Source organism: Triticum dicoccoides, chromosome 7A (genome assembly GCF_002162155.2).
Source record: "Triticum dicoccoides isolate Atlit2015 ecotype Zavitan chromosome 7A, WEW_v2.0, whole genome shotgun sequence".
Lineage (NCBI taxonomy): Eukaryota > Viridiplantae > Streptophyta > Magnoliopsida > Poales > Poaceae > Triticum > Triticum dicoccoides.
Window position 1 is genome coordinate 703,013,984 of NC_041392.1, and position 15,437 is coordinate 703,029,420.

General features: G+C 44.5%; 1 protein-coding gene and 1 pseudogene across 1 annotated transcript; one reads left to right on the top strand and one right to left on the bottom strand.

Annotated features, from left to right (window-relative positions):
- Window positions 1-5,030: 5,030 nt before the first annotated feature.
- Window positions 5,031-6,653, top strand: LOC119333950 (annotated as a pseudogene).
- A 210-nt stretch (window positions 6,654-6,863) lies between these two features.
- LOC119333952 (DNA-directed RNA polymerase 3B, chloroplastic-like) lies at window positions 6,864-15,436 on the bottom strand (the record flags this gene model as incomplete). Its single annotated transcript, XM_037606659.1, has 19 exons — window positions 6,864-7,667; window positions 7,774-7,877; window positions 8,754-8,868; window positions 8,943-8,990; window positions 9,452-9,541; window positions 9,703-9,777; window positions 10,040-10,192; window positions 10,297-10,381; window positions 11,201-11,271; window positions 11,551-11,601; window positions 11,841-12,257; window positions 12,364-12,495; window positions 12,620-12,733; window positions 12,966-13,083; window positions 13,241-13,299; window positions 13,542-13,608; window positions 13,743-13,876; window positions 13,960-14,166; window positions 14,906-15,436. Coding segments are annotated over 19 exons (2,682 nt in total), but the record flags the coding sequence as incomplete, so codon positions are not given.
- Between the last annotated feature and the right edge of the window lies 1 nt (window position 15,437).

The window sequence follows — 15,437 nt, forward strand, 5'->3', positions numbered from 1 at the left end:
ATGATGGGGTAGCTTCTTCCTTCCCTTTGATTGTTTCTCTATTCAATCCAAAATCAACTGACCCAAATTTGTGATCAAAATGGATAAAAAGAGATGTATCTAGACATGTTTTAGTTTTAGATACATCTCTTTTTAACTATTTTGATGACAAGTATTTCGGACGGAGGAAGTAGCTATTTTTTGTGAATAAAGTTTGGTGCGTGTTTTTTTTTAATGATCAGCACTACCAAAAAAAAGAAGGCATGCAAAGCGTGGTTTCCTGGATCCACGTCGTTGGAAGTTCGCGAGCTCCAGGAACCAACATGCGTGAATGCATGTGAGCATATATGGAATTTTGTGGCAGTGCCTGGTCTGGTAGGTTTTACACACTGTGAAGGTGTGTCCACCCAGCGAGTGATGTATCCCGTGACCTGCTGCTACGTGTGAACGCAGGCGGCCAAGAGGCCAAAAAACACCTCTCCTTTTCTTTGCGAGAAATAAAACAGCACCGTCCGATGAAACGCCGTCTCGAACTCACTCTCTGCTGTAGTTGGACGTTAAGAAGAAAAAGAAGAAGAAGAAGAAGAAGAAGAAAGAAAAACAATCTGCTGTAGCAGGACGCTAGGCAGCGTGAATGCGAGCACGCAGCGAGCGTGGGCGGCCGCTCGGCACACTCGAATGAATTTCAGTGCAGTAGTGTGCACATTGCCAGCAGCCGTGCACCCTGAAAAGCACGACGGCTGTACTAGTCTGTCCGTTTCGTAGCAGTAATTATTATTGTGGATTTTAGTTCAAATAGGAAGTAGAAAAAAGGAGCAGAGATGGCAAAGGGCAAGGGAGAGCATATATGCTGGATCCATGTCGACCACACGGCTAGAGACGAGACGAGACGAGGCTGGCGACCCCATGAAGGCCCCGGTACACGGGGAGGAGACTCCATGGAGGCTGGCGACCAAGCGCAGGCACGGTGGTAGTACAGTCTGAGCCCTGCAGTTTGTTTCACCAAATTCCTTGGCGCACTTTCGTTGCGCTCGCGCATTGGGCTGAAATCATTTCGGTTTCTCCTGCTTACATACGTACTCCACAAAAGATCTATTTATTTAAATAAATACTATAAAAGTTCAATAAAGAAGGTTTGAGGCGGCGGCACGTGGCTCAAGGACACGCTGACCGGTCGTTCCAGTCCCCACGCTCGATCTAGCGCTACGCCGCTGGCTGCGACAATGCCACCTCCGCCGTCTGCCATCGTCCAACTAGTACAGTACTTTACCCTCAAAAAAAAACTAGTACAGTACTCCTACTAGAGATATTTATTTTCCTTTCTTTTTCTTTTTCTTTTTCTTTTTCACTGGGAATGGCAATTACTAGTGCTAGTAATTGGGCTGAAGCCATTCTTGCCTGCTCCCTAGTAGGAGTACTGTAGCACGCGCAGGTGAAAAGGTGTAGCGCACGTACTAGGAAACAAACAGCGTGTAACCGTATAGTATGACTAAAATATGTATTAGCCTTCTTTCTCCTCATTTAATTCCTCTACTTTAACACATGCGAGATGGTTTGGAGGATAATAAATGCTCAATAATTTGATTTTAGTCTCTTTAGTATTTGGATCCAAGCATGGGTGAGGCTAGCAAGTTTTAGTCTCACTACTTTTAGTCATGGGACTAAAACGTATCCAAGCACCCTCTAAGCATCTTAGTGGGATTTATAAGACTGAAAAGAAAAGGCTCCTTACACTTATTCAGTCCCTAGATTTAAAAGCTGAGCCCACAATTCTAGAGACCACAGAGCTTCATGCTAAAGTTGATGCGGAGATGAGATTGAAAGAACTTCTCTGTGAAGAGGAATTGAAGTGGGCGCTGCGAGCTAAGGTTCACAAAGTTGTATAGGGGGACGCGAACACTCAATTCTTTCACATGATCGCCAGTGGCAAGCACAGAAAGAAAAGAATCTTTCAGCTTGAGCAAGACGAAGAAACGATTTTAGGACTGGAAAACCTAAAATTATACATAACCGAATATTACAAGCAATTGTTTGGGCCTCCAGGGGACAATTGTGTATCCTTGGATGAGTCTAGGATTGAGAATGTTCCTCAACTTGCTGCAGACGAGAATGATATTTTGACTGCCCAATTTTCGGAGAAATATGTGTTTGAAGCCATTTCACAGATGAAGAATAATAAGGCTCCAGAGCCGGATGGATTTCCGGCGGAGTTTTATAAAAAGTGTTGGCATATTATTAAGGGGGATTTGATACCGATGTTCCATGATTTATTCTCTGGACAGCTTCAGTTGCTTCACCTGAATTTTGGAACGATAACTCTGCTTTCTAAGAAAACAGAGGCTGTGAGAATTGAGCAGTTCAGGCCGATCTGTCTTCTTAACGTTAGTTTTAAAATTTTCACCAAGGTAGGGACTAAATAGGCTCACGCAGATTGCACATTCTATTGTGCAGCATTCCCAAACGGCTTTCATGCCGAACAAAAACATCCTAGAAGGGGTTGTGGTCCTTCATGAAACGCTCCATGAAATTCACACAAAAAAACTAGATGGAGTTGTTTTCAAGGTGGATTTGGAGAAAGCGTACGATAAAGTCAAATGACCTTTTCTTCAACAGGCCTTGCGTATGAAAGGTTTTGATCAAGCCTGGCGACGCCAGGTAGAATCTTTCACGCAAAAAATGAGTGTTGGAATTAAAGTGAATGACGACATAGGTCATTATTTCCAGACACATAAAGGCGTGAGACAAGGTGATCCGATGTCTCCTATTTTGTTCAACATTGTAGTCGATATGTTGACAATTCTAATAGAAAGGGCTAAGGAGGCTGGTCAGGTAGGTGGCCTGGTGCCTCATCTAGTTGATGGAGGTATGCCTATCCTACAGTACGTCGATGATACTATCATCTTTATGAAGCATGATTTGGCAAAAGCGAGAAACATAAAGCTGGTGTTATGCTTATTTGAACAATTGACCAGATTAAAGATTAATTTTCATAAAAGTGGACAATTAACCGAGATGATGGTTGCAAAAGAGAGTGAGAACAAGCGCTAAGAACAAAGGTTGGACAACCCAAGCAATAAGACTGAATGAATTAAAGAGAAGGAGGGGAGTGTGCCACAAGTTGCCGTTACAACTGACGAGCGATTCAGTGCGTCTTGTTTCTGCATGCAACAGACCTGACCTGTCAGTGGGAATACCAAAGGTATACAGGTTCAATATGGTGCGGAGATATAAGACTAGTTATAGTGGGTAGTAACTTAGACTAGTAATATGCATATGTTACTAGTCTATGTTACTATCTTTATAGTAAGAAGTAACATATGTGTGGTGTCATGCAATACTTCATTTATTAGGTTGTAGACTCATCTTATCTTGGTATATGTGATGTTATAGTAACTAGCTATGTTATCACATGCCTCTCTTTCCTCATTAATTACTCGCCACATCATTGATTTTGCCTAGAGATGTGTGATGTTACCACCTATGTTACTCTCACTGTGGGTAATCTAAATATACATGCTCACCGTATAAAAACTGCACGAATAACGTGGGATTGTGTGGGCGTGATACCAACCTCGCTTTCCATCATGTCCACTTGTAATTTATTGGGACTAGAAAAACGCCCGTGCGTTGCAACGGGGCCACATTAACTTTAAGAGTTCAATATTAATATTCTCATACATATCAAGTGACATTGGCGACTTTTTTTACCATCAAATCCTCACACACACTCTTTCTCTCTCTCTCTCCCTCTTCCTCACACTCTCTCCCCCTCTCTCTCTAACACACACATACATATTTATCTTATTGGGTACGGGACCATGATCCATCTATTTCACACACACACGCTAGTGCATAACAATATGAATTATGTGTACTACCCCCGTCTGGTGAATAAGTCATTCGCGTAGTTCCAGGTCAATGATTTAACTATCTAAATAGGGTGTGTCTAAGACACATCTAGATGTGCTCTAGTTATTGCACATCTAAGTGAGTGAATCAAATATAAAGAGGAAAAGAAAAAAGAAAAATAAAATATCCTCACGAATCTTAACGTAAGATCAATGACATAGGACTTAGATGTACAATACTTATGACACATCTAGATGTGCTTTAGCAAAACCGATCTAAATATGTATTATATGTGACAAAAAATATATATTTAGAAACTACTTTCATGTAGAAATCTGATGATATACTTTTCATGATATATAATACATATTTAATTCCTCAAATCGATGACCTGAAACTACGTGAATGACTTATTCACCTAGACGGAGGTAGTATTATATTTGCCACCACAATTGAGAGAATTAATTTCATGTAAATCGGCCAGCCACAGCTCCAAGAATACGTACGCGGAGGAGGTGGCCCGGGCCGGTGTCGACGCCATCCGGCGCGGGCCATGGGCCCGCTTCCAAGTGCGTCTGCGCGCCGGCCACCCACGCTGGGTCCTTCAAGTGCCGCTTCCACCGCATCAACTCCCAGGGCCACGGCCAGGGAAGCCGCCCTTCTTCGCCCCCTTCACCGGCCACGGCCAACGAGGTGCCGCGGCACCCGGCCTCGCCGTCCTCGTCCTCCGGCACCGTCGCGATCCAGTGACGCAGCCCAAGCATCGGCCTCGAGAATCAAGAACGCTCGACAACGGAGAGGGAAGGGAAGATCATATACATGTCATAAGAAAAGGAGTTTATTTACTGCTCCATCGATGTATTATTTCCTTTGTTTGGAGATTGATTACCATCCGTGAGTTAAGGTAAGGTTAATGTGATTGAGCGATTTTTCTAAAAATCAATTATTTGTTTTCTAATTAATGTGATTGAGTGATTTAAGGTAAGTTTAATTAATTTAGATTTGATCTTTAAAGATTGTTCGTGATTGATTCTACATTACTAAATAACTTGCGCTAGTATGAAAAGTTTTGATCTGCTCAGATTTCTTTCGTTGTGTGACAGGGTGACGCGAAAATAAACCGATGAAGCGGGGGAGGGGACGAAAAAAAATCTACTAAAAAAACCAGCGAAGGTGGGAGAAGATATAAAAATACTTGAAAGATGAGACAAAAAAACCTGAATGTGAGACCACCAATTGCTTCATTAAAAATAGAAGATTATAAAACGTACATTACAGATGGAAGGTTTGGAGCGTGGGTTCGGCTGGACCATGGTCCAGCAGCATATTTCTGCCTCAACGCGCGCCCCGTCGCCGAGTTCGGCTACCTCAAGGACCTCCCCGAGATCCTCCACCGCATCATCCACGGCGGCGCCTCCACCAGGACCCCGGGGAAGCAGGCCCGCCTCGCCGCCGAGGGAGGACTCATCGCCCGCCTTCGATTGCGTATGGCGCACCGCGGGCCGACGAAGGAGGTGCCGGAGCTCGCGCGCCGCGAGAAGAAACGCACGAGGAAGGCGCGCGTTGCTGCTAGCCAGAGGCGTGATCTGGAGGAGGCCGCCCAGGCCACCGTCGAGCGACGGAAGAAGCGCGCGGACGCCGCGGCGACGGCCGTCCAGAGGTACGCCCGCGACCAGAACTACCGCCTCCTCCATGACATGACGGCGGAGGTGTTCGCCGACCTCCTCGCCGAGGACATGAAGAAGCTCGCGGAGGGCAAAATCAACCTCTCGCTGGCCGGGAAATGGTGCCCGTCGGTCGACAGCTGCTACGACCGCTCCACGCTCATCTGCGAGGCCATCGCGCGCCGCCTCTTCCCCAAGGGCTCGGCCCGCGATCTTCCCGAGGACATGCCGGACGCGCACTACGCCTACCGCGCGCGGGAGCGCCTCCGCAAGGAGGCCTACGTGCCGCTCCGCCATGCCCTCGAGCTCCCCGAGACCTTCATGTCGGCGGGCGAGTGGGGGAAGGTGCTGTACACGCGCGTGGCGTCCGTCGCCATGAAGAACTACAAGGACCACTTCATCTATCACGACCAAGAGCGCTTCAACGGCTACCTCGCCGACGTCAAGTCGGGAAAGAAGAAGATCGCGGCGGGCGCCCTGCTGCCGCACAAGATCCTGGAGTCGGCCGTCGACGGCGAGGACGAGGTCGCCGACCTGCAGTGGAAGCGCATGGTGGAGGACCTGCTGGCGCTGGGCAAGCTCAACAACTGCCTCGCCGTGTGCGACGTGTCGGGCAGCATGCACGGCGTCCCCATGGACGTCTGCGTCGCGCTGGGGCTCCTCCTGTCGGAGCTCTGCGATGAGCCGTGGCGCCACCGCGTGATCACCTTCAGCGCGGGGCCACAGCTGCACCGCATCCGCGGCGAGACCCTGTCGGAGAAGGCGGAGTTCATCTGCGAGATGGAGTGGGGCATGAACACCGACTTCCAGGCCGTGTTCGACCAGCTCCTGCGCGTGGCCGTCGCCGGCAAGGTCCCTCCGGAGCGCATGGTGAAGAAGGTGTTTGTGTTCAGCGACATGGAGTTCGACGAGGCCGTGGGAGACGGACTACGAGGCGATCACGAGGAAGTACGCCGAGGCCCGCAGGTGGTGTTCTGGAACCTGCGGGCCTCGCGCTCGGTGCCGGTGACGACGGAGCAGAAGGGGGTGGCGCTGGTGAGCGGCTTCTCCAAGAACATGCTCAAGCTGTTCCTCGGCGGCGACTACACCCCGTCGCCCAGGGCCGTCATGGACAAGGCCATCTCCGGGCCCATGTACGAGAAGCTTGTCGTGTTCGACTGAAGAGTAGGCACGCTTCGTGCGTGTCAAGTGTTTGGTTCATTGGCACTATTTCCAAAAAGAAAAGAAACGCTCAAAAATAATTTGATCAGAATTCGTTCAAACTTCGAACGACTAGTTTGTAGTAAAGCTGTAGTACAAGAGTCAACACCACACGATCATATCTACGTACCGGAACAACATCATCAAGGAGACCAAAGATTAGTGCAGTAGTAGAGTCAAAAGTTTTCTCATGTACATTTTTATTTCATGTCAACAGCATCTATGGATCTCATATACACTTTTTGGTTTCTGTTTGGTGCCCGGATTCTACACATTATTACAGGGTGATGGTGCAGCGCATGCAGAGCCATCGGCTACAAAAATCCTAAGAGATCAAAAAACGTATAGACAGTAAAATTAGGGTTCAGACTCTCATCTATGGTAAATTTCAATCAGCATCGTCAGCATGACTGGACTCTTCAGCAATTGACAACTTGATATCCCATAACTTACCTTCTTGGCCTGAGTACTGGTAGGCAGCGCCTTGACTGAACTTTAAATCCTGGTAGATCATGCGTCAACCAAAAAATCATCAGCATCAACTACTTGAGGCTCGTTCAGATCAGGGCTTCGTCTAACCATTTGGCATGCTCCTGGGTCCAGAGTCCAGCGAGTTGATTTGCCGATGCCAAAACACCATTCACGCTTCTATTGCCGGTGTGCCAACAAGGCTGAGTTGCAATGGCTTGCTGCTGTAATTGCTTCTCACGCCAAAGATTTTTAAAAACTCAGCTTCTTGGCCCATCAGCCGCTGGCTGCTGCACAACCATCTTTCTGTGATTTGTGAATAAAATGATCTGGCAATTCAGCTATTCAACCATGCCGAGCCCATGGACATGTTACAGTGTAACTCTCCCGGTAAGCTTAGTTGAAGAAATAGGTAGACTTGAGAACTTCTCTCACATCAAAATTCCCCTGTGCTGGGCAGGGAGGAAACTCTACTGTCGGAAATAATGTTTGAAACTCTTCCAGTAGCTGGATTCAATATAAGAAAAAGAGCATTACGGAATAATCTACTGATACAGTTGAAGAACAAAGCATTGCATGATTAAAAGACATAGGGTACAGTCTGACAGCATACGTTTTCAAGGATTGGCATGCTGTACAGCTCCACGAATTGCTCTCTCAAGATCTGATTCATTTTATCGACATCACATGCATGCACCCAAAATGAGTCATGCACTCCTGCAGCCAAAACACATCAGCAGAAGGCAACATAAATTGCTTACCGACAAGCATCATAAGCACAAGTAACGAAAGCACAAAGCATTTGAGGACAACGTCCAAAATCGACTTAATTTGCATTATCTATTGGCTGTTTGATACAAAGGGATTGTGACTACATTCTTTCGCACTAAAATTACACCATATGCTCCCAAGAGAGCTTGGATCCTGGTCAACTCGTCATATTTGGACCCTAACAGGACCTTATTCTTGTTGTCTGAATAATAGGCAAGCAAGTGTATTTGAGGATTGTGGGACCTTTTTAGCAAAATCATATGCTATTTGATTTGCGCAAATATACTGGAACCAACAATTAGCACTACTGACTGAACACTTATGAGAATTTAAACAAGTACTCCCTCTACCAAAATATAAGACGTTTTTAGATCATAGCACATTACCCAACAGCAAGAAAAGGAAGCTGACATCCATGATTCACCAGAAACTTTGTTTTACATCAAGCTTATTCCTATCTGGTATATTATTATATATGAACAGAACACCTTGCCTCAGTGACAATGCATGAAACGACCGAAAATGTAAAAGGTAGCTACTGCTGCTGGGATGCAAAACCAGTAGCATGTATAACATTTTTCTAAAAGGGCTGGTAAAGGCCAATATGGAAATTTTGATATAAAGATGAAGTTTAAAGAAGGCAATGTCGAATTTTAGCTAAATGTATCCTTTCAGAAAATAAGGCTAAATGCAGTAGATCAAAGAAAACAATCCAGTTCATTCCACTTCCACTGAAGTGAAAGCTTAAGGTTGGTTGGTACTGGGAGGAGGTTTGCTACTAAAATATTTGTGCTAGCAATGGAACCAGAAATCAGAAAATACCTGCAAAATGAAGACCAGCCTCCTTGCAAGTAATTGCCGTCATCATCATATGTGAACTATCAAGAGAATGCACAAAATTCGGTGGAAAAGCTGCCTTTTGCCGTTGGGTTGCAATCTAAAATTTAATGACAGCAAAAATTAACCATGATAGTTGGAATAAGCAAGGAGTAAGTGAATAGAGTTACTTACTGCATCACCCTCCCGTCGTAAAGCCAGACATTGCAAAGAAGTTCGTATCTGCACGATAATGGCGATATTGAAATAAATAACACAAATAGTGTTCATAAAGTGGCAAAATAGTAGAGCATTGTCTCGCAGCAATTAAATATTTTAACTTGAATGCATCTCAATCCTTCCTAGAATGCCCCTTCCAGACGTTGGACACCTTTTTCAAGGATTATATGAGAATTAAAACAAATATGGTCCAGATTATACAATTAGCTCATGTTTATTTTCATGTACGAACCAATAGTGTTCTTCTCCTGTTCAAAAAAATAGTGCTCTTCAACTCACACTGCAGTGATGTTTCGAAAGGTGCATAACTAACATGACATTTACACAAATGAGCAAATATGCTCCCTCGAAGAAAAGTGAGCAAGCATAACCAAAACAAATCAAGTATCCATGTACACTGCTTGTTTAGTGTAGATATACAAAAAAAATGCACATATATGTGCAATAGTTGATAAGTAGCTTACCATATAGTTTTTATATTTCTTGTATGGTTGCACAACTGGAAGACCAACAGGACTCGTCCATCTGACTGGTTGATTTTTTGAAGCAATCATCTATGAAGAATTGAAACACTGTCAGAGCCTTTTGATAACTCAACTCAACTACCAAGATTATTGTACAAAGGAACATGCAATGCCACACTTTACATTGGGATGCCTGTCAAATTTTAAATCAATTGAAAAAACTATGATTCAGAACAGAATATATCGTATACCTTTGCACAGTCACCAAGCCATGCCATTATAGCACGGGCAGATTGGAACATTTGTCCTAGTGCATCCAAAGTTACCTTCATCAGAGATACAACAGTTACAGCATGTCCTTGTCTCTCCAATGCAATCAATAGGGAGCAAGGAAAAAGAATGCACTAGGCATTAATTGCGTATTTTGCCACCGCCTTGTGCTTTTCTCACCAAAGCACACGCTGTGCACACCTAGCACGATTAAGCTCTAGGCGTTTTGCTATCACCTAGAGCCTAGGTGTGCCTTCTTTAACAATGATAGGGAGTCGCAAAAATCGCCAGTCTGTCAGATGCAAATGAAGTACTTACCCTGGTAGCATAGCAGGACACATCATAGAGCAATTTGTCATCTGTAATGTGTCCTTTCTCTTGAAGCCTCTTCATAATTTGCTGGCGAGCACCGATAAATGTGACACCATAAACTGACGTCATCACTGTCTGCTTGACCAGCTTCCTATCCACCTGTAAGCTACCAATGTCCAGGTCCTCAACTGTTTTGTTAAAGAAAAGTACACGAAGAAGAATATTTCTTGACAGAGGCAGAGCGGGGCAGGGAGAAGGCTAACCTCATCAACTAAAACCTTTGCTAATGAAACACTTGGATCAGTAGCAGGATCTTTCATTGAGTCTTCCCGTACAACATCCAATACCCTTCAGTCAAGTTTATGCCAAAACATTATTAATTACTGAGTGCCACTAGGCACTAGGGAAAAGCATTATGAAATAAATAATCTAAAAACTGAGTTAACAGTTAGATGACAAATAAGCTAAATACTATAATCTATTAAAGGGCAGCCCCGGTGCATGTAGCTCCCGCTTGCGCAGGGTCCGGGGAAGGGTCCGACCACTTTGGGTCTATTGTAGGCAGCCTTTCCCTACATTTCTGCAAGAGGCTGTTACAAGATACTATAATCTATTAAGGCAAATTAATAATTGGAAAGGAGAACTGGGTGTGGCAACAGCTTCAGTGGTCGTTCAGGTTCAAGGCCTGCCCTCCCTATGGTACCTTAGTGTTCTTTCCAAATAAAATTATAAAAACGAGATGTTGCTAGAGCCTGTTGTTTCTTTTAGAATTACAGAAAGGTTCCTTAGTCACAGCCGGCTACATTTATTTCAAGAAGTCAAACATATAACTTCATGGATTTGTTTTTCTTCACGCACAATTGTCACTGCTTGTGTTTTAATGAAGGCAAATACTTTGTCGCCTGATCTAATAAAAGAAGGTAACTTAATGGTAAAGGTAAAAGTTTTCCCTAGGACATATAAAATATATTTCCTAGTAGTATGATAATTCAGTTATGATAACAACTTACATAAATAGCTCAGAAATATAATCAAAATAGACATGTAGAGCTGTTTTGAACAACTAGAAGATGTAAGCGATGTTTGTTGATCCTTCCGTGGGGGTGGGGGGTGGGGGGCATCCACAAATGTAGTGCATACGGGAATTAGAGAGGGGGAGGGAGGCACCTAGCAGCTATTTCTGAGTAGATATCTGCAGGTTTCTCTCCAGGAACCAAGTTGACAGCTGCCGCACCCATCTGTACAAAGACAATTGTCAAGTGTTAATATCTGGATAGTTCCACTATAGAATTTCATGAAAAAAAACATGCAAATGAAAACAGAAGTTTTGCGACCCGGTTGAGTACTGATAAATTCCAGACAGTGAAGAAAATTCATGTAAAATAAAAAAAACAGTACACTCGACTATATAATTACATATTAAGCACAAAGTGCTAGCTTTATTTTACGATATCACAAGTACAGAAAATAATGTTCAGGCCAAGTGATGCTCAGTTGGTATAGCAGGAAAAACTTACATAGTCTCTTCCAAGAGCGGCATAGTGTTGTAACCCATTGCATGAACCATCCTAAAAGATGGAAAATGTGACCAGTAATTAGTAATGTCGTGACAGAATGCGGCTGGGCAGAGATATCTCAAATGCTTTCATTGCAAAAGCATAAGTAACACCTCGGTGCACATAATATTGAGTTATTAACCTTGATCAATCCTAGGATATTGGTCTTTCGCTATTCTCTATTTACAGGTGATGATTTAAGTAATGTCGAAACCTATGCGAGTGAGCCTCATTCTCAATGAAGACAATACCTGATGAATAGGTAGGTGAGAGACAGCATCATGAGGTGATGGACTTTCTAATGCCTTAGAAAGATCCATGCATGCAGCTAGACATTGAAATGGATCCTCAGCATTAATCCACCAACAGTTCCCATCAACAGGATTTGATGCTGAATCAAATATATCAGGCAAATGATCCTCCACAAACGCTAGTTTGCTCTCATGAGAAAGCTTTTCAATGCCTCCGCCATATTTGTTAGCCAAATGTATCTTCAACCAGCGTAAACCAGATTTTCCGAGTGGCCGCCCTTCAGCATACTCTAGAACACCTCGGCATAGATCTGAACCTAGGTGACTCAGATGTGGATGCATAGGGTATGCACGACCACGGAAATCTAGATTATGAGGATAATAGAAGCCATCCTCCTCTCTCATTTTACGAGCAACCTATTCACAAAGGTGGAAACGGTGTAGCTTCAGTAACAGCATACCATACCAAAAAATGTAGACCGTGATATCTAAGAAAGTAAGAGCGCCTCTTTATAACACATACAGAGAGTTTTAGTTCTGTATCGCATCGCTCAGCATGCAGTTCGCGGTTAGCTTTCTTTGTCTTCTTTACGCTCCACTTCCATTTCTGGATTTCATCTGGGTCTTCTGTTTCAGGTTGTTCAGGTAGAGGAATCTATACACAAAACAGAAGAGCGAACAGGTAGTTAAAAACATGTGTGGCCACTACAGCATATTATGAAAACAGAAGGAAACAAAGTATTCACAATGTCAGAATTGACCATATGCAGTTGACTCACATTTCCCTTATCAACAAGTCCTGCAATACCCCCACCACGACTCCAAATAGTCTCAACAACGTCATGTACCCGTCTATTCACTCTCCATTTAGTACCCCCAAGGATATCTAATGCCTGCCAATATGACAATGCTTCAGACTGCTTTCATCATTCAATAAAAATAAGCAAGCACAAATGAATAAACATCAGAAATAATCATTAAAGCAGGAAGAATATCTAGACCATGCTGTTATGAGACTAACATTCACTACTAAGGAAACGAGTGTTGATGATGTGCCACAATGCCAAGGGAAACGAGTTTAAGAATATAAATGCAGGCTGTGTCAAAGATGACTGGTCAGCAAACCTCGAATACTTTTCGCAGCTGTTTTCTTGGAACACTCTTAATGGCTTCCTTCTGGTCCTTCACACCATGTGTCCGCATAACATACGAAGGCAGAAAAAGGTGTCCGCCTTTATCATAGCTGAAACAATACATGGTTCGAAAATGATCACCAGACAGAAGATGCAATCAACTATATCATCTAATTAACCATACATAGCTACTTTAAATATTGATGAACTAGTAAATACCCAACATAATTAACTGAAAAAGGACAAATGCATGAATCACTACCATACCCCTTCCATTTCATAGGAGGTACCAGCATAGGAAGATAGGGTATCTCCACGTGTCTAGCCTGCAAAAAATTCAAACTTCTAAATACGTGTGAAGCATTTCCATTGAACAGATAAAAACAAGAAAATGCAATCTGCAATGCAGCGAGCATTGCAAGTAAATTTTTGAACAAACTCGATGGGTTGACACTCGAGAAAATCCAGATTATAAAAATAAGGAAAAGAAAACAAGTGGATGGTCATTTAGGTCAAAAGTCTATATCCATCCAGAAAAGAACATCATAGCAGTGCAAAATAAACTTACAGTGCTTTCGAACCCCTCATGCACAAGAGGATCACACTCTATCACGAAGTGCTTCTTCTTTAGTCTCCTGCTCATTGAACAGAAATGTCAGAACAGATCTAAGGAATCTAAGCAAGCACATGATACTGACACAACAGTGCATGTCAATGCAAACACAAAGCATGCAACAAAGGCAAACGCTGGGAAACTGTGCAGCCCTACCCATTTTCTACAATAGGCTTTCGCAATACATGCTTAAATGCAGGTCGAAAATCAGGAGAACTGTCGGGTGTTTGGTCGGCTGGTGACTGCACAAATGCCGAATCCAACAACAATTCAATCAGGCGAGTTCCTAGCTGCAGTCACAAAAGGAGGATTACCTTCCATAACATATGAGACAAAATTCTGTAATTGTAGGTATGCTATCTGGAAAACAAACCTTCACTTGGGCTTCTGTGCCCCATTCCTCCAGTTCAATCTCCTGCTGCACAAGCTTCTGTGCTTCAGTCAATTTTCGCCTCCTCACCAAACTCTTAACAAGTTTCCGGCATTTTGCCTGTTCCTTGTTTAATGCTGGATCATTTTCACTGTCAGTTTTGCTCCTAGTTTTTCTCCTAGTCTTCTGAAAGAAAGCCTGGACTTTGTACTGCAGAACAATAAATAGCTTTCAACACACAGAAAAATCAACTGACACTAGGAAACATTGTGTGATGAATACTGAATGGCAAAGTGGAGAACCTCCTACAATAGCATTGAGTTCATCCTAATTAACGTGATCAAACTCCAGTCCTTTACAACATATACAGCTCTAGCGCACAAGCAGAATAGCCGAAGCCTGAGCCAGAGGAAGATGAATTCCTAATCCAAGGCTTTGTCATCCATAAATAAAATACACACCGCACATGATTTCAGATCTGGCAATCTGTCATCATGTCACATTGTCACTGCCAGAAAACCTATAGTCAAACGGGCAAATAGATGCCATCTCCACTTGCTGAACAACTCACACGATGTATCTATTGGATCTTAATTAACAAAGTAGGTCAACAACTTCATCCAGCTATCACACCACGACACGATTTGGAGACAAAATATCATAACCCATAGCACATCCACCAGTTGCATAATGTCCTCGGCTCCTCCAATTTCTTAACTTCATTGCATTGCAGAACTACTAATTAGGCATGTCGATCAAGTCAAATTGTTGACCAGTCAGATGGAAATCACAAGGAACCATCTACATTAATTACACTAAGGTCGCCATCACTAGGCCTAAGTATCACATTGTTGTAAACGAGCTAATATTTCTAAGTCATAATAGATAGTAGTATCGAAAAATTGTCTACCATGAAGTTGCGGCTAGAAGTGAGCCATCAATAACAAACCTCGCGCTCGACGGCCTCGCCGATGGAGTGCGCGGCCTGGACGACGCGGACGCTGCCGCAGCCGTCCTTGCTGGACATGAGGAGGCCCATCATCTTGTGCATGACGATGACGGCGACCTTCTCGGCGGGGAGCAGGAGCAGGTACTTGGCGTAGACGTGCTTGACCCGCTTGCGGCGCTGCACGTCCTGGTCCCTGGCGACGGCGTCGCGCAGCGGCTCGAACCAGCCGAGGAAGAGCGACTTGACGTAGGGCAGCTGGGGGGCGAGGTGGCGGTCGAGCATCTCGCGCTCGAGCTGGCGGTACTCCTCCGCGGCCCGCGCCCACGCCTCCGTCTCCGCCTTGACCTGCCGCTGCCGCAGCCGCCGGTGGTCCGCCCTCCGCGCCCGCTCCCGGTCCTTCTCCCGCTCGAGGATTATCGCCAGCTCCTCCTCCACTGCCGCGTCGTCCGCCAGCGGCGGGGGCGGGTGGGGGATCTGGTAGGAGTCGGCGGGGGAGTTGAGGAAGGCGAAGAGGTCGAGCCAGTCGAAGGCG